Source organism: Scleropages formosus, chromosome 14 (assembly GCF_900964775.1).
Source record: "Scleropages formosus chromosome 14, fSclFor1.1, whole genome shotgun sequence".
Classification (NCBI taxonomy): Eukaryota; Metazoa; Chordata; class Actinopteri; order Osteoglossiformes; family Osteoglossidae; genus Scleropages; species Scleropages formosus.
Genome location: NC_041819.1, coordinates 14,787,950 through 14,806,581, shown reverse-complemented (window position 1 = coordinate 14,806,581; position 18,632 = coordinate 14,787,950). Strand labels below are relative to the sequence as shown.

At 41.1% G+C, this 18,632-nt stretch overlaps 1 protein-coding gene across 2 annotated transcripts; it reads left to right on the top strand.

The window, feature by feature from the left end:
* The first annotated feature begins 6,395 nt into the window (after nt 1-6,395).
* LOC108919971 (endothelin receptor type B-like) lies at nt 6,396-18,310 on the top strand. 2 transcript variants are annotated; one of them, XM_018728413.1, is made up of 8 exons: nt 6,396-6,601; nt 10,666-11,171; nt 12,156-12,268; nt 12,894-13,098; nt 14,106-14,255; nt 15,089-15,222; nt 16,265-16,373; nt 16,942-18,310. In XM_018728413.1, the coding sequence occupies exons 2-8, from the start codon at nt 10,740-10,742 to the stop codon at nt 17,029-17,031; spliced, it is 1,233 nt and encodes a 410-aa protein (XP_018583929.1). In that variant the 5' UTR covers nt 6,396-6,601; nt 10,666-10,739; the 3' UTR covers nt 17,032-18,310. The 2 variants fall into 2 exon arrangements, with proteins under 2 accessions (XP_018583929.1, XP_018583928.1); XM_018728412.1 differs by having other exon boundaries at nt 16,882-18,310.
* Nucleotides 18,311-18,632: the final 322 nt, after the last annotated feature.

The following is an 18,632-nucleotide window of genomic DNA, read 5'->3' as shown; positions in this document are numbered from 1 at the left end:
GGTGGGAGGGTATCGGGATTTGTCTATCCTGTGTTTTATGCACCTACTCGATCGATGAACTTCGGTGCAGCAAGTGGTAGGTAACAAATTAGGTTTGCTTGAGACTTTCATGTCTGCAGTTATGTCTCTTTCTCTCAATGTAATGCATAAATTGTACTTTTGCTGATATGTACGTCGCTTTGGACAGAAGTGTCTGCTAAATGAATAAATGTAAATGTAAATGTAAATGTAAATGTGGTTTGACCCTCAGGCAAAATACAGATTGAGACACTTCTATCATATGGGCCTCCTCATGACCACACACTGCAAACATATGTCTCCAAGGCTAGATATTACAGAAAAATGTATTTAAAGATCCTCACGATGCTATTATTTGAATAGTTAATCTGAAAAGAAAATAAAGCAAAATGGAAAAGACTGGAGAATTCAGTTCAAGTGGTTTAAGTGGCTAAGAGCAGATAGGTGGATTCCTATCAACAAATTGTTAAACATTTGAAGGAAAGATGTTGAGGCTGCTTTGATAATAAATTGGAATGGTGTGAATTTTTTTCAAAGATGGATTTTTCAGTTTTGAGGTTTTTATTTATTTTTTATTTTTTTTTACTTATGTATTATAATATTATATATTATAATGAAAGTGATTATGACCCATGATAATATCAAGAGCTTTTGCTAACTATACAAAAAACTCAATTTAAATGTGTCATAACTTCAATAACAGCAAATAATGGTAGCAGTCAGGGGGGGGGAGTACTTTCTGCTTCCACCATGTACAGTACACAGACACAGTACAAACGCATGAGCAAACACCATCATGTAGCAATATCATAGAATGATTTTCATGACAAGTCCCACAAGTGAAATCATGCACTTAATTACAAATACTTACAGAAAAACCAAAATTTATGCATATATCTACACACCACAGGAGAACCCTAAGGCCATTGGGGATGGCTCTGTGCCACAACAGAATTCAATCCGCAAATCTTTTCCGCATTATTACACAGTGCCAAAGAGCTCTCTGTCCTTGACAGTGACTGTTAGTGCTTTGATGGGTTTAGCAGGAAATGTTTAATAAATGCTACAAAGGAAATTTGCAGAACCACAATGTTGATCCTGGCAGAGCAAGCTGCTCAGTCCCCAACCCTACACCATTCTCGCTGATTCTAGTCATTGTCTCATAGTGTCTCTCCATCTCTTCATCTTCTCACTTGATCTCCTTCTGTTTCTGGGCACTTTTAAGCTTTTGCCCATGGGCTTCCCATGACAAGTGGTTTTATTAATTGGAACTCAATGATAACAGCGAGATAATCATAATGATAGGTCAAAACATGTCATCCATATATTCTCATCCATATATTGATGTCCTTTCTTGTCTTCTCTTCAACAGTCACAGAAGGGTACAGAAAGTGTTTCCAAATATTCTCTCCTCTGGCTTCCTGCAACTGCCAGTGTCAAGTTAAAGAGTGTAGTTAAGGCCTACCAGACAATTAAAGAATCATTGAATTGTTTTTGTAATGTAAACCACGTAAATTTGCTTTGTATACGATAGTTATACTTACCTCTTAAGAAAATGGCACCAAAGAAGCAACCTTGCTGGATGGGACTTGTTTTACAAACTGTTATCACATAGAAATGCCCATATTGTTTAGTTCAAGGAGATTTTTTAAAAAAAAATCATGCTAGTCTTTCTTATTTAATGAATTTATCATAAACTCTAAATGGTAATATATTGTAATACAGTTTATTGTAATGTATAGATGGAAAAAAATATTGAATTGTGCTTCGGAACAGTCTGGGGATGGGCTTGTTGTTAATAAGCATCCACATCTCAGTTCGGATTGGTTGTTGGCTTGGTTGTTGCTTGTTGTATCATCCTAAATATGTATTTATTCTCAAACTGGATTGAGTGTTTTTGCCCTCATCTTGGTATGTAGTTCAGAAAACCACTGTGGTGCCATCCGTCCTTCCAGCTCTAGTGTTTCCTCTGTCAGTGTTGGTACACCCAGTACTTTGACTCACCTGTGTGAATGTTGCGTGCAAGTATAAATTGGCCTATTACTGCGTGGCTCTCAAAACAGTCTGCAGGGCTGTCAACTTTTCAGGTTTTGCCAGCGAGGGAGAACACCAATGTCTGGTCTCTGCTTTCAACATATTTCAAGGCAGGGTTACAGAACTCCTCCACATCTGTTCAGAGACACATGATTTGAGAAGCTCCTGGTCTCAGATCAGCAATGTCCTCATACTGTGCTTCTACCGTGTCCAGAAGGCACACTGAAAACCAGGTGAGGACCCTGTTTATGGATGGCAAAATGTTAATGGCCCCACTGCCCTGGAGTGCAAGGCTGTAAATAACTCCCAAGAAGAGGCTTGCTCACCTTTCCTCCCAAAGGTCACGCTCAAACCAAGTGCCATCGCAAACCAGACAGAAACACTGCGGTTAAATGAGTTAATAATTACATGGATGTTGCCTCATTATCAGTCCACTGTATCGCTACTCGTTCATTTCACACACTTTGTCTGGGTAAGTTTGGTGTCTCAGCAGATTGACCAATGTGAAGCAAACACTTGGGCCTTGGTTGCAACATAATGAGAAATGCAGAGAACGGCTTTTCATTAAAGAAACGAGGGTGCGGGAGTGAGGTGATCTTCGTTATGTAATGGACAATGGTCTCCTACGTGAATCAGCAAAAAAACAATTTTCAGTGGTGCTGTTAAGTTACAACCTTACAGCCAGCACTTATTCTAATATTAACACATAAAAACGTATACAGACTGGAAGTCACTTTGGGGATAACCATTTGGAATTCAACGTTCTCGTATCTATTCATCACTACCATTCCTACCTTTTAGTCATCAGTAAAAGCTTTTATTTTTAACATTAAGGCAGAAGGGTGTTAACTTTTTATGGTTAGTCCAAAGATTGAAGACCTACATATTCTACATATTACAGATCTACATATTACAGGGCCTGTTACTCCAAAGCAACATCCAATGAACTCTATGTAGTGTTATCACCCCCCGCCTTATTCACCAGGGTGACTTACACTGCTACATACCCTATTTACAACACGTTACTCATCCATACATCAGTGAAACACACGCTTTCTCACTGATACACTATAGGTGATTCAGAGTCATCAATCTACCTGAACAGCATGTCTTTGGGAGGAAACCCACACACACACGGGGAGAACATGCAAGACTGAGCAGGGATCGAGCTCATTTCCTTTCACACCACCCAAGCGCTGTGAGACAGCAGCGTTACTCATTGCACCACTGTGCAACCTGTAAATGTTGTGTGTGTGAATTTCCCTGCAGGGATTAATAAAGTACCTATTGTATCCTGTTCCATCCTATCCTATCCTATCCATATATTTGACTCTGCAGTTGCATACTGTGAGCTGGTGGGGTGTCCATTGACTTATGTTACGAATGACAGTGGCCACAGTTCTCATGTGAAAGACGGAAAGCTGGAAATATACTGCTCATGATTTCATTTTACAGCATGAGCTATAACATATAAGCATATAAGCAGACACCAGCATTTTATAAAATAACACCACTATATCAATTGTCAAGAAATAACTTAAGTATTTTCTGTCCATGTGGTAAAGAATGAATAGCTCCTCTTAAAATACATGTGCTGTACCATTAATGTTGTTTCGCCACCTCCCCTGGGAGAGATGAAGAAGGCTAAAACAAGGTCGCAGATTTGTGGATGTTGCTACCAGCAGGAAAAGCTCGACAGATTGATGTGTTAAAAGTTCTAAGCAACCTGCCCTTAAGCTGGAAAGACCAACTCTGGGATGTGAGAACCCATTCAGAGGGATGAATTTGCCTTTTATTAGCACTTTTTCAGCTCCTGAGCATTCATTCTGCACACGTGTCCTCACTGCAGCACATGAAGAGACAAGAACAAAGCATGCAGGCTGTTTTTGTGGATGCGTAGTGTCCACTCACCGGGCCATCTCACGACCTCTGACCTGCTCGTTGACTGACAGGGTAATAAACAGCTTAGCAAGTCTAACAGTCCTTGTGCATGGACACGAAAGGAACCAGTTCTCAGAAGGACACCCAGGAAGAGAATGTGTGAAAAACAGTCGGTGCAACAATAGAAATGGTTCATGGGTTAATGGAATGGATCATAGGGCAGTTTTTAGAATGCCCCCAGAAGAGATGACGAGATACAGAGGACAAACTCAACTGAAAATGGTGAAGTTACATTTTGAACTGCAGGGAGAAATGACTCAAAAATAATGTTAAACAACCTCTATATTCCAACTGAACTAATTGAAAAACATATACCTACATTCAGTAATTTTATCAATTCAAGTCCAGTACAATTGCAGGTAGTGTTGTGGTTAGAGCAAGTAGCCAGCAGGTGGCACAGTGGTTAAAGTGATTGCCATGCAATTGGAAAGCATGGTACAGTCTGAGCAAGGTATTTACCTTGAATTTATGCAACGGAAATTACCCTACTGTATCAATGGGTAAATCATTCTGAGTATACACTCACACACACATATACACACACACACACACACACAAACATCATCTGAAACCGCTTGTCCCATATGGGGTTGGAGGGAGCCGGAGCCTAACCCAGCAACACAGTGCAAAAGACCAGAGGGTGAGGGGACACACGTCTATCACAAGGCACCCCGAACAGGACTCGAACCCCAGACCCAGCAGAGAGCAAGACCTGGTCCAACCCAATGCACCACCACACCCCCATACTCTGAGTACCTGAGTGAGCAAACCTAACATTGTAAGCTGTGTTGAAGAGACATGTCAATAAAATTAATAATAATATTTATTCATGAACCTTCAAGGTGTTGAAATTTTTGTCACTAAAAAGTCACCTTCACCTAGAAAACACACGCGACATGTCAACACCACAGCTAACATCGGACTGTCCGGAACTCAGAAGAAGTTAAAACTAAGGAAGGAATCTGTCAAAAAATTCAAGCCTGGTAATCTATAGTCATGCACTATGAGCTTTTCTGATCAAAAAAGGAATATCTGATTAATTCCTAAGTCCAGTATATGGTAAAATTAACACAACCAAAAGCCAGAATGTCCCAGTCCAGTGTGTGGACCCCTAAACCTGAGGGTACCTATAGCGACAGCTCCCAGCAGGCATTGGGGTGCATGGGTCTCACATCCATGAATACATCCCCCCAGGAATGCAGGAGCCATAATGTCCGAGACAAAGAGACACAGTAAAAAGAACGAGCCAAAACAAGTGCCGAGCAGCAGGACGCCACACAAATACCTTGGACAAACTGTACGGCCGTATGTATAACCTCAGTGCTAAAAATCTGTATTAAAAAAAATAAAAAGGCTGCAACAGAGACATTCCCAGATCAGCTCATGACTATTAAGGAATTCATCTTCTACATCAGTAAAAATCATGATTGCAGTAAAATGTGGCCTTACGGTTTATGTCCAGAGGACACTGGATTCCTCTGTTATGAATGTTAGATACAAGTCCATTTTACTTAACTTAATGCTGGAATAGTATTTACGGTCAAACGCCTGTGGCATTGCAAATATAAATCCATGTTAAGATAAAGTGATCTCTAAAGTGCCCAAGGACATAATAACTCTATACTCTGACCTTTATGTCTATTTCAAGACTTGGCATAAAAAATCTAATTTCATAAACTCCCACTTTTAACCAAAGGCCTTTGGTGAAAAAGCAAGAACTAATTTAAGAAGCATTTTTAGGTCACTGGTCGCGACCATCAAAACCATCGGAAAAAGGTTGTTTTGTCTTCTTTCTGGGCTTGTCCGTACAACCTGGACTCAAAATGTGTTTACTATTTAGAAACAAATATATCAGGGTCTGCATTATTCTGAATTCCTCTAGTCTAGGTCTTTAAATTTAAACTGCACCGAAAATATGTAGTGGTCAGGGGGACTGCCATTGAATGCAGAGTGGATCGCAGGTTCGATTCCCACCTCCGGCTGTAGTACCAGGCTTGGGCAAGGTACTTACCCTAAATTGCTCTAGTAAAATTATCCAACCGTACAAATCATGGGTAAGTACTACATGTAAGTCGCTTTTGGGGGAAAAGCTTCAGATAATTGTAAATAAATAAAAAGAATGTACACATACATATATATTAATAAAAAGAATTATCTAAAAATATTTTAAATGACACCTAAGGCATCTGAACTTTTTTCTGTTGTTTTTTACGTTATATTTGTTTGTGCGGTGCGCATCAAAGCTCCGCGTATCTAACGTGACTGGTCCTGCGGGGCGCGCGCGCCGCGTCCGGTGAAGCTCATTGGCTCTTTCGGCGAAGGTTACGAGGGACCGCAGTGACGGGGCACAGCTATAAAAGTTTCCCGTGCGCGACGGAGCGTTCAGAACCCGCACGGTGATGCGAGCGACGGGAGCGGGAGGCGCGCTCAGCACAACCAACGCGCACTGAACACACTCTCCGCACAGGACACACAGTTTTCCCATAATAAGTGTATAAATAGTAAAAATACCGTGGGTGAGACTTGACTTTACGGAAAGAAGAGTTATTCCAGGGGAATTGCTCGGAATAAACAAGGAAAATTGGACTTCGAAGGACCAGTGAAGAAGGTGAGTCAGTGAGCGGTTCTGCGCAGGAGGTGCGGCGCTCAGCTGTCACGCGGCTCTCATCTCATCATAACGGTGATTGTAACCGTCCCTCTTCCCTTTACCTCCGGCAAGTACAAAGTACTGCTACACGTGTGACAGTAAACCAAAGTGCCCAGACGCCCACTGTGGGGCTCGAACCCACGACCCCGAGATTAAGAGGCTCATCATGCGCTACCGATTGTGAACTAACTAAGCAGGCAGCTGGGTGCATCACCCGACTTCTTTGCGTGATTGCGTTATTTCTTCATAAATGATGCGGGTGCACGTGAAATCAGGGCGAAGGATGTGGGATCCGATGTAGTCGTTTTCAAAGAGTACAGTTTAACTCCCGCAATAAGAGTACACGCGTTGAGAGGGTATTACTTATACATTTCTATAATAATATTTTCTATATTTTTGTGTGTGTGTGTATTATTCTGCATCAGATATTTCTGAATATATATATATATATAATTTCCATTTATTTTATTTACATTATTTAAAAAGTCAAGGCTGGGACACTCGGAGTGAATACATAGAGGTTTCTCAGGAGTCTCAGGGTTCCTTCTCATCATGTCAGCTTTCTCAGTGCAGTAGTCCTTCAACCTGTGGAAATGTGCTGAGGAATTAGCATCGCAACATTTACAAATAATGACAACTTTTTTTTTCTCTGCTGCCTCTAATAAAGTCACATTAACGTGCTCCAGCAAGGCCATACATACGTGAGAGACGCATCTGCTACAGGTACACTGTCTGTTATTCAGAAACACTCAATAATGGATCAGCGCTGTTCTGTACCTCACTTTAATATACAAGTGTCTTGATGCAGATTACTAATATTATCTGATGTATTTCTTTCTGTTGTGTGTATTTGCATTTGCATTATTAACCATTTTGTTTTAAAAAAGGCACTGAACTGATTTCGAGAAGTTTAAATTAACCATAATACATTGCTTCTGCGATTTAAATGAGCCGATGCATGTTAAGCAGTAGGGGGCGTGGTGGTTGACACGCTGAACTTCTGACAGGAAGGTTGTGCAATGTCTGAATGACCAGTGCGGGCGTGCTGATAAGGCGGTGTGACGCACAACGCGGAGAGCGCAGAGAGATGCTGCAGATAACCTCTTTGTTCAGGTGCAGTTAGCCATGGCTCCTTTGGAGAACAGCAGGTCGTAGCAAATCTTAGCACCGAAAATTATTTGTACCCTCCAGCAATCCATAAATTGTGAACTGCACAGGACATTGAGCTGCATCAGTGGGTGAATTTTGCAGCCTCCAGCATCCTTTTCACAAATACCCCACATAACACCGAGAATGTGCTTGCTATCTGAGGCTTCAGGATGGTTCAGCAGGTAAAGGAGAACTTTTGTGTGAGAAAATTGCTGGAAAGCAGTGATTTAATATGTTATGCTATGTGTGGCTTACTCCAACTGTGCTTACACAAAACCATTTTAATGCTGATTAGTCATGCTTTTTAATTTGATTTTTGCACAAATGCCACTGCCCTTGCAAGACAACTGTGTATTTCTACAATAATTACATTAAAATCTTCCAAGTTAAAATATGGACAAATTTATAAAAATGGCCAAACAGCTGGATATAATTTGTCTACAGTATACAGCGAGATGTCAGTTTTAGTTTTCTTGACACTTTGCGCTGAAAAAAGGACTGCGCTGAGAGAGCAGGAAGAATTTCCACACTTCTTATTTTCACTTCTCTTATAAACGATTTTCAATGCCCTACAGTCTAGATTTTACCCTCCCTTTTCCTCTTAGTCTGAGGGCTGATTAATGAGAAAACCAGTTAGAAGTAACTAGCAGATGGGTGTGGAGATGACTACATTCTGTTGTTATTTTACAGATACCCTATCAGTGCTCTTCGGTTTAATTGTTTCTCTTTAAAAGTTTATCAGCTTCAGAACTGGGTTTACAGATATAGTTGTTAGATTTTTTCACTGCTCTGTCACCTTGGCAAGAGGAATGTGCTATAAAAATAAACTGAAGTGAATCAATTTTTCCTTCTGTCTTCTACTCCGACCATATGCTGAAAATCCACCTGTATGATTTTGGAGTGTGTGTTTTTGGTGTTTTTCACAATAGGACTCTGCTCTCGTCGGCGTGGAGTAATTGTCAGAGCGTTACCGAAACCGACTTACCACGACTTTGAATTTCCAACATATACAGTATTCTTTGATCAAAAAAATAAATGAAGCACTGCTGACTTTTTATTACCCTGAAAAAAATTCTGTGACTTGAAAAATTGATTCTTATGCAAGTAACAGAGGAGTTAGAAAAAACACATTGTGTTCATTATATAAAAAAATGGGTGCATGTTAACCTTCATGTGTACAGTATACAGTGTTGTCTACATGGATTTAATGCCATCAGGGACACCACTCAAGAAGGGTAGCTGATAGCATAGTGGTTGGACCTGCTGCCTTGGGATGAGAAGGTTGCAGGCATGAATCTCATCTACTACTGTAGTGCCCTAGAGCAAGGTACTCTAAATTACTTCAGTAAAATCATCCAGCTTTATAAATAAAGGCAGCTCAACACTGTAGGCTGCTTTCAAGAAAATGATCCAGTAAATATTCTTCTGGCAATTCTCTTCCTCTCATCAGTAAGGCGTCACTTATCCTTTACTTGTAGCCAAAAGGCCATACGTGCATACTTTCTCTTGGCTAGCACAATTATACTCTATTCCCCAAAGCTGTTTCCCTCAAGTAAAGAGTAATATTTAAAAAGCGTACACAATTTTAATACGACTGCACTGGACTTCAGAACAGTTGTAGATACAGAGTTAAGTTTGTTAAGGCTGATTTGCATTCCTTCTTGTGAATCTGGGCAAGAACAGAAAGAAAAATGTCTTTGTCTGTCAGTTACTCCAGCAATTTTAGAATAATTGTGCAGCCCTTGGCACTGCAGAATAGGTGTTTCGCATACAGAAATGGAAAACAGGAGAAAGCTCTATGCTGTTTGTGGGCAGAATGGATCAGAAGATGCTCTGAGGACAACGTGATCATTTTCAGATGATCTTCTGGCACAGGAGCTGTTCTTTGTGCAACAGAAACCATGGTGAATGTTTCGTCATTCTGCGGTCCCAGCAGCCTCTGCCATTCTTCGTGCCACAGATGTTCCCCAGCGATCAATCGTCTTGACTTTGAACAGACAGCCTTGTGACTAGGGAAGGTACGCCGCAAGCACCAGCCTGCGAGGACACGCAGCCGCACAATGTGCACCTTTCACTGGTATCATGGGGATAATTCACTGAGAGTAGCCAGCCAGCGGGTGCGCTCTGAGAAGGGGCCACCGGAGGCTTTGTGTTGGGCCTCAAACTCAAGCCAGCGGCAACCGTAGAAAATGAGAACAACGGACAAGGGCACACCTACAGCAGCAACGGCATACATTTCAGTTCTGTGAACCTCAACAAGTAAACAATATACTTTGGTATGCGATTACCTCTCAATGAAGGAAGAAACTGAAGGACCAAAAGCAGTGGGAGGATTAACCTTTCTGCAGGAGAAGTACACAATCCAGAAGGTTTTGGATTCCTCTGGACAATTCAATTTGTCCTCCGGAGTCTGCGGACCTTTTTTATGCACAGTTGTACGTCATAAATGAATAGAGGTTTGACAGCGCGTGAGTGTGTTGCCTTGTTCTGGGGTATATGTCATTGACTGACTGAAGGTAGTGTATCTAGCAATCCACCTCGGTTGAAAAGGTGTCGGCTAAATACTACAAAGTACTCACTGTAAGTTGCCTTGGAGGAAAGTGTCTCAGAAACGAAAGAAAAGTTTTTCTCCTTCTGAATGTCAGTTTTCCTTTGAACCATTTACTTCGGTGACAATCAGAATTACTCGTATACATGTGCATATGATATCGGGAATGTGTTTTTGACAAGCAGTGAATTTTACACAACCACAAACTGTCCCTTTCCCTCAGATACAGAGAACATAAGCATAGAAAGGTCCCCTGAACATTCACATTGGAATGGTTTGGTGATAGGCTCAGTGAAACGCTTCAATGATAAGTTTATGTTCTCTGCAGGTCTTCAAGGAGCCGGGGCTTCCAGGCTCCCTGTCTAAGGACTCCGGATATTGATTACTTCATCTGTGTGAAGAATGAAGGAGGTTGCATTCCTTCTTTTCCTCTGGGTGTCCAACATGGGAGCCTTACGCTTTGCACAGGAGACCACCCAGGCAGTGCCACCCACAGTAGGGCTATCAGGCGACATCACTCACAGAGTGGTCCTGGGTTCCAATGACTCGTACCCGACCCCGCCCAGTGCTCTTGGAGCACGGCCTGGTCCACTTCCGCCTCGCCCGTACCCACCGATGTGTGTCCAGCCCACTGAGATCAAACACACCTTCAAGTACATCAACACAGTAGTGTCCTGTCTGATCTTCATGGTGGGCATCGTGGGCAACTCCACTTTGCTGCGCATCATCTGCAAGAACAAAGGGATGAGGAACGGGCCCAACATGCTCATCGCCAGCCTGGCTCTGGGGGACCTGCTCTACATCCTGATCGCCATCCCAATCAACGTCTTCAAGGTGCGCGTACCTTCGAGGAAGTGCAAACCAGAGTCGGTTAACCACTAGCAGGCTGTGCTTTATCTACCACTTGTTTGGATGACCTACTTCCACAAATATCACAAAGGGGTGTCGTTATTTACTTCATTTCTAAATAGTCCGCAAATGAAGTAAGCACATTTAGCTGCATTATGAGTCGAGGTCAGCCACCTAATAGAATGCTCATGCTGTGCAAATTCCTGATTTGTTTTTCATTCAACACCCACCTAGTTTTCTCTATTTTGACAAGCATTTAGAGAACACTTATTAGAACACAGAGATACCAACATTACAATTTTGAACACCAAGAGATATAACACACCTGCGCTCTGTAAATCTCACCGCTGACGGAACGCCAGATGCACCGAGTGCTTAATCCAAGAGAAACTGATGATGTTGGAAAATATAGACCAAGTTCTCAAATATAAAAATACAGAAAACTCTTTTCCAAAACACTTACATGTAATCAGGGTTGATAGTATTTCCATATTTAGCTGACGTTTTTCCTCCAAAGTAACATAGAATGTTAAGCCACTTACAATTATTTACCCATTTATACAGCTGGGAATGTACCTTGCTGAAGGATGCTACAGTACATGAGATTCAAACCTACATCCTTCAAACCTGGAGGCAAAAATCTAGAACTGTTGTATTATCAGCATACAAAGTAAGAAAGAAAGAAAAGCCTAAAATGTCTAAGAAAACCAGGTTTCTTGGAAGAATATGGGATATATCAACAAATCCATAATATTCTCAGGACAGTACATTCCATTTCACCGGCTTTATTATACTCCTAAATAAATGCCATATTAAAATGAAGACACCAGCCTGGCAAGTGTACATTTCAGACCTGGCAGATCACTCCACATATAAAACGATGTGGAGCTAAACACCTATGAGATTTTTACTGTAGAATGATCGTGTTTGACCTAAAGTCGTGAATATTTCCCATCCTTTATATTGCAGTTGCTGGCAGAGGACTGGCCATTTGGCGTTCACATCTGCAAACTAATGCCCTTTACCCAGAAGGCCTCTGTGGGCATCACCGTGTTGAGCCTGTGTGCCCTCAGCATCGACAGGTAAGGATAACGGCCATACTATTAGCGCTAACAGGTTGTCCTCAACTGCAGACATGTTATGTTATAAGGTAGACTGATAAGGCAACTTCAGATTACGTGCTTAGCATGGATGTTTATCACCCACAAAATTCATAAGAAAACCAACAATTGTAATTTTTGTTCATTCTTTTGTGTGGATGATAGTAAAGGGGCTCCATGTTACTATTGTGTCACCACAGAAAAAACTAAACATGGTGAAGAGTGTGTGTGTGTGTTCCACTGATGTATGGATGAGTGACCCAGTATAAGTAGTGTATCTAGCAGTGTAAATCACCTTGGTGAATAACTTGTGTGGCCTGGTAACACTACATAGAGTTCATTGGAAGCCGCTTTGGAGAAAAGCGCCTGCTAAGTGAATAAATGTAAATGTAAATGAGTTATGCCGCCTGATTATTTAACTTATGGTAATTGCACATGCATTGTGAAATATGACAAGACGTGCCAACATGCATGTTACGATTTGCTGAAATTAATGATTCCTATTAGTGTTTGCATGAACCAGTATATTTGGAATGAATGACTCTTTTGGAAAGGCTTGTGAAAATGCCTTGTTGTCTGTCCCGATTCATCCCCCAATTTAATGTAGATATCATGCAGTGATGTCCTGGAGCAGAGTTAAAGGAATGGGCATTCCGCCAGGGAAAGCTGTGGAGGTGATCCTGATCTGGCTGGTGGCTGCAGTGCTGGCCGTCCCAGAGGCCCTGGCTTTTGACATGATGGAGATGCCATACCGTGGGACCAAGCTGCGTGTGTGTTTGCTGCACCCCCAGCAGACGACATCCTTTCTGAAAGTGTGTTTACATCACCATTTTCACAGCAACATTGACTCAAACTGTCTTTATACAGTTAGTCTCAACATTCATCACACAAGCCTTCTGAAAGGCGCTAAGATGATGTGGGCATTTTCAGTTCACTTCATTTTTATTCTTTATAGAGCTCTCTTACCAGGGTGATAAAAGATCACTGAACATAGTTCCAAGCGGTACAAAGTTCCACTGGTTCCAACCTCCTGAAGTAAAACAGAAGAGAGAACACAAGGGTGGTACAGCAAGTAGCACTGCTGTCTCACAGTGTTGGGGTGATGCGAGAGGATGTGGGTTCAATTCCCACTCAGTCTGTGTGAAGGTTGCACGTTCTCTCCATGTCTGTGTGGATTTCTTTCCAAATACATCCTGTTCAGGTTCACCTGTAGTATATGAGCAATAGAGAGTGTGTGTTCCACTGATGTATGGATGAGTGACCCAGTGTAAGTTGCTGTGGTGAATAAGGTGAGTGCTGACAAAACCACCTAGGGTTCATTGAAAGTTGCTCTAGAGAAAAGCATCTGCTAAATAAGGTGGTGTAAATGAATGGTACAATAGAGAGATCTTCCTTTTCTAAGGCAACAGACATAAACAACTATTTGGATAAGCCACCTGTGGAGAGGAAAACAAAATCACCCCACTGTGAAGAAAGGGAGAAAAATAAACCTCCAGGGGTTCCAAGTACCAGTGGCTGCCCACCCCTCCTGGGCATTGTATTGTGTTGACAGGTGACTTGTATGGATTTGTTTAGTATAAAGACCAAAATGTCTGTCAAACTAGACCAATAGTACGAGGAGGTTTAAGCCAATTCCCAGGCTCATGGGTGACGATCCTGTAATTATTGGCACGTAGCCATGGGCTCCCAACCACATAACTTGATGTTTGTTATTGGCAAATCATCAAATCCAGTGTGAAGAGTCCGGGGGCCACACCAAGGAAGTGCTGTTCCAAGACACTTTAGGGTAATGTCTTATCGATGCATCTCGTCCCTGTAGTTTTACCAGGAGGTAAAGGACTGGTGGTTGTTTGGCTTCTACTTCTGCTTGCCACTGGCGTGCACTGGTGTTTTCTACACCCTGATGTCTTGCGAAATGCTGAAGCGCAAGAACGGCATGCGAATCGCCCTCAACGACCACATGAAGCAGGTAACTATCCTCTTGTTCCACAAGGCTGCTCCTCAGTCTTCTTCAACTGCTTTCACTTGACTGCAGTTACTTAAATTATTTCCGTAATGAGACTTATTTAGCAGTCTCTCTCGGTACCTTCACTGTTAACTGCTGAAAAAAGAATGGGAAAAGGGAAAGGGACTGAAGTCAAATTAGCACTGCAGTTTTTATACTTGGCATCAGTAGTGGTTTCACACTGCGGGGAACGGGGGAGTACCCAAGAGACCTTTGCCAACATGTGTGTAACAAATAATACCCTATTTTACTTACCCTTGAGTTTTTCCAGGAGGTTCAACTTCATCCTCAAAGAGAATATTCAGAATTCATTATTTTATGCTGTGGATTTCAGTTAAGCCATGTTTAGTGTGTAAAATCACCCAAAAATCTTCTGGCAATGTCCTACGCACTACCATAAAAGGAGGACATGGCATTTTTGTTGAAAACATAAACATCTCCAGCCAGCTGACTTTGCTCTGCTCCAGTTAATTTAATTATGACTTAATCTCTGGCCAGGTTTCCATGCTTATTTAGTACATCACTTGCAGATTCATCCCATGTCCAATGCTGTACAGAGGAAAGGTAGTAAAGCTCTGCATTATGCCTATTTTAGTGTCATATTGGTAGGTTTCTTGATTATTGAATTGTACTTCCATATAGCACAGAATTTACTGAGTATATCTTATGCCTTCTGGATAACGCAATCAACAGTTGGCTAAAAGCAAACTGTAAAGTTTTAAGTGTATTTCCATAGTAAAAGTGATTGTCCTGCATTCACAAAGTGTTGAGATCCCTCTCCTTTTGGTCATAACCAGCGGAGAGAAGTGGCCAAAACTGTCTTCTGCTTGGTGGTGATCTTCGCCCTCTGCTGGCTTCCCCTCCACCTCAGTCGCATCCTGAAGAGGACCATTTATGACCAGAATGACCCCAACCGCTGTGAACTGCTCAGGTACACCCATTCCTCAGACAAGAGTTCATTTGTTCCATGAAAGTACACCATTAGGTGAATTCCCCTTGTGAAGGGGTCAGATTGCCATTGCTTCTCATGGGACAAAATAATTTGTTACTACACACAAAAAAAATGTCTTTTTAAACTACAATTAATTAAAATACAAAAAGGTATGTGTTGAAATAACACCAACCTGGCTCCTTTTCTACACCAGGTTTGAAGCATTGTGTGCGTTTTATCTGGTTTTTAAACACTCTTGTACTCATTTTAAATAAAGGTTTTAATTTGGGCATTGCTAATACAGAAGCCATTTGAGGTAAGCGCACAATTAAACAGTACTGCAAACACACAAACACACGCACAAGGAAATGAATAGACACACTGAAGGAAAGTCTCAGCCTTTTTAATGTTTTAACTTCGTTAATACTGAGCAGTCCTTATACCAGCTTGCAGACCCCCTGAAATCAGCACAGCAACTGTGCTGCCCAAGGAGTAAGTTTTTTTCTGGAAACTACTGTTTGAAATAAAGCAATATGGACAGCTGCCTTTCTTTTACTAATCATTTTTAATGTCTGCAGTTTTTTGAGAATGATTGTTATGATTGTTTCCCACACTGAACTATTTCGTATTAGTGTGCACAACCACACGACTGCATTTCACTGGGACTGGATTACACCTTTTAAAAACCTGCTGCTGACTGAAATAACACAAGAACAAAGGTGACAGGTGTTATTACATTCATTTTTTTTCCACCTATCATGGAAGTAAAATGACCGTGTAACAGGCAAAAATGTCACTGTACTGAATTGTAAGCTTTCTGCATTATAAAAAAAGAGTATATATCTTCACAAGCTATTGTGGCAGTTTTCAATGTGCAGAATCCCATTACATGAGAGTTGAGTACAGGCTGTATTAGATGCCACAAAACAGCACTAAAAACAGCCATGTTTATCTCTGAACTAGAAGACAAGTTAGACAGATGCGCCAGTATTTCGGTATTCTGTACCTTCCCCTGTCCTTCCTCACCTTTGTCCTTCAATAGCTTCCTTCTGGTAATGGATTATATTGGCATCAACTTGGCTTCCCTCAACTCCTGCATCAACCCTGTGGCACTCTACTTTGTGAGCCAGAGATTCAAAAACTGTTTCCAGGTAAGAATAAGCTTTTTTTAACAAAAAAAGTTATGAATTTGTATGGCATTTCTAAATGGCTTCTTCTTCATGTGGAACTTTAAAAACTAAAGGTACACCCATCCCTCAGATAAATAACTTCAAAATTTACACCGTTTACAGGTACAAAATTTTGTAGGGTTAATTACATTCAACTGTTAGAAGCATTTTTAACTACTTAATGCAGATAATTATTGCATTGCTTGGTGATATGGACAGCTGGAAGCACAGTGGTTAGAGCTTCTGCCTTTGGATGCAAAGGTCACAGGTTTGAATCTCATCTTGGCTGTGGTACCCTTGAGCAAGGTACTTACCTAAAATTGCTCCAGTAAAATGACCCGGTTGTATAAATGGGTAAATAATTGTAAACAGATGAACATTGTAAGTGACTTTGAAGAAAAGCATCAGCTAACTAAAAAAAATAAGTGATATTGCACTCATCTTTGAGTTCAAGCCATTGAAGCTACAAAATTCCTCTACTATTACCTAGTCTTGCCTGTGTTGCTGGTGCCGGAAGTCTCTGCAGAATAACCTTCCATCTGATGAGCAGGCGTCTGGATTCCACTGGAAGAGCTCCGCCAACAACAATGGCCTGGACCACAACAGTTTACACTTCAGCCCCAAGCAAAGCTTGTCCTGAGACTGCTCAGATTCCTGAAGCCCATGGAGAGGATGGCTCTCACAGGGCCGCTAGCAGCTGCAGGTCTTTGACACCAGCATGGTCAAGGTAGACACTGCAAGACACTGCACTGCAAACAGGAGCTCCTACTCGCCAAACAGGCGAATGCTCAGAGTGGTATTCTGGACAAGCCGTATTCCCAGCAGTTATGTGTGGCACAGCTGACACTGTATCGGATGTAATCATGGCAGCTTAACATTCCCATCTTATTGCAGCTCAGATGCATTTACAGCGGTTACTATATTTTGCGTTACTCAATAGCCTAGGGCAAATGTTTTCAAAGGCAATGTTCAACCCCATTCAAGACTTGAAAAATTCCAAACAGATTTGCCCAACAAGCAGCTATTGTACATCATGACATCTGCTCAGTGAAAACAGCCAAAACTCTAAATCCAATAGAATAAAAGAGAAACAGCAAAACAAGACTTTCACTTTGTGACTAGATAATCCACTACATTGCAAGATGAGGGGTTTTTGTTATTCTATCACAGGTATGTTTATATAAATCTGGATATATTTGCTGCTTTAGCATACAGATAAGATTTTTGTTAGAAAAAGTACTTATGTTTTAACCACAGAATGCAAAATGTCATTTTGAAGATATACGTAGGGTTCTTTTGTTCACACATCACAGAAAGTCAAAGGAAAACTGCACTGACCGAGTAAATTCTCTCATCACATACCATTAGTCCAACTGTCATCAGCAGTGAAAAGTTATGTAAATGTACCATTCTGGCTGTAAACCAATAGGATTGTGGTAACCCTTTGACTCCGAAGGTGCAATTCTGAGTCTTTACTGCAAAGATGTAGCCCACTGCAGTATGCTTTAGTTGTGTTAGCGTCCCATTATATCAGATCTGCTTAATTGTCCTTCAGTGGTTCATTCATCTGTGTTGTAAGGAGTATCCAACATCCAAAGATGTTCTCAAAAATGTTTGTCTAAGCATTTATCTGTTAATAAGAATAGGCACCACACATGAAAATGCGGTGTCAGTCTGTAGCCTGTGGTTTAAAGTGACAATGGTGACTAAGTACATATTTGTCAATCCAGACATCTGCTCATCTATCTGTGTGTGTGTGTGTAGAAAAAAAATTATCCCTTTAATAGCCCTGAGTACTCATATTTAAAATATTGTCAAGTACAAAACATTGCATTTTTTCTGTGTTTTCAAATGAAAAAAGTGCTTCCTGCACTCAGTCTTCAAAATATATCACAGTGCTTTTTATACCGTATTCTAGATGTCCCATATGCAATAAATAAAACATATTTTATTATATTTAGCCTCTAAAGTTCTTTAATCAAAATAACACCATGGCATTACTTAGGTTCATGAGGGGAAAGGTAAAAATACAGTCAAGTGTTTGCATGCAGTGTAAAAAAAAAATACATTCGAACAAGGACAAAACTCTCCTTAAAGCCTGAATAATCTCACAAGTACTCTCAGATCCTTTCTTCAATGGAAACAAAGCATTAAGCCCTCCAGCATTTGCAGGTAATTTTCAGTCATTGGGTTGCTTGGTTCAGGGACAGTTGGTCATGTTATAGTACCCTGGGATTGCTT

Coding starts and splice junctions, on each gene's coding strand:
- LOC108919971 (XM_018728412.1), top strand. CDS start 10,740: ATGAAGGAGGTTGCATTCCTTCTTTTCCTCTGGGTGTCCAACATGGGA. Junction 11,172..12,155: donor TCCCAATCAACGTCTTCAAG/GTGCGCGTACCT, acceptor TTTATATTGCAG/TTGCTGGCAGAGGACTGGCC. Junction 14,256..15,088: donor TCAACGACCACATGAAGCAG/GTAACTATCCTC, acceptor GGTCATAACCAG/CGGAGAGAAGTGGCCAAAAC.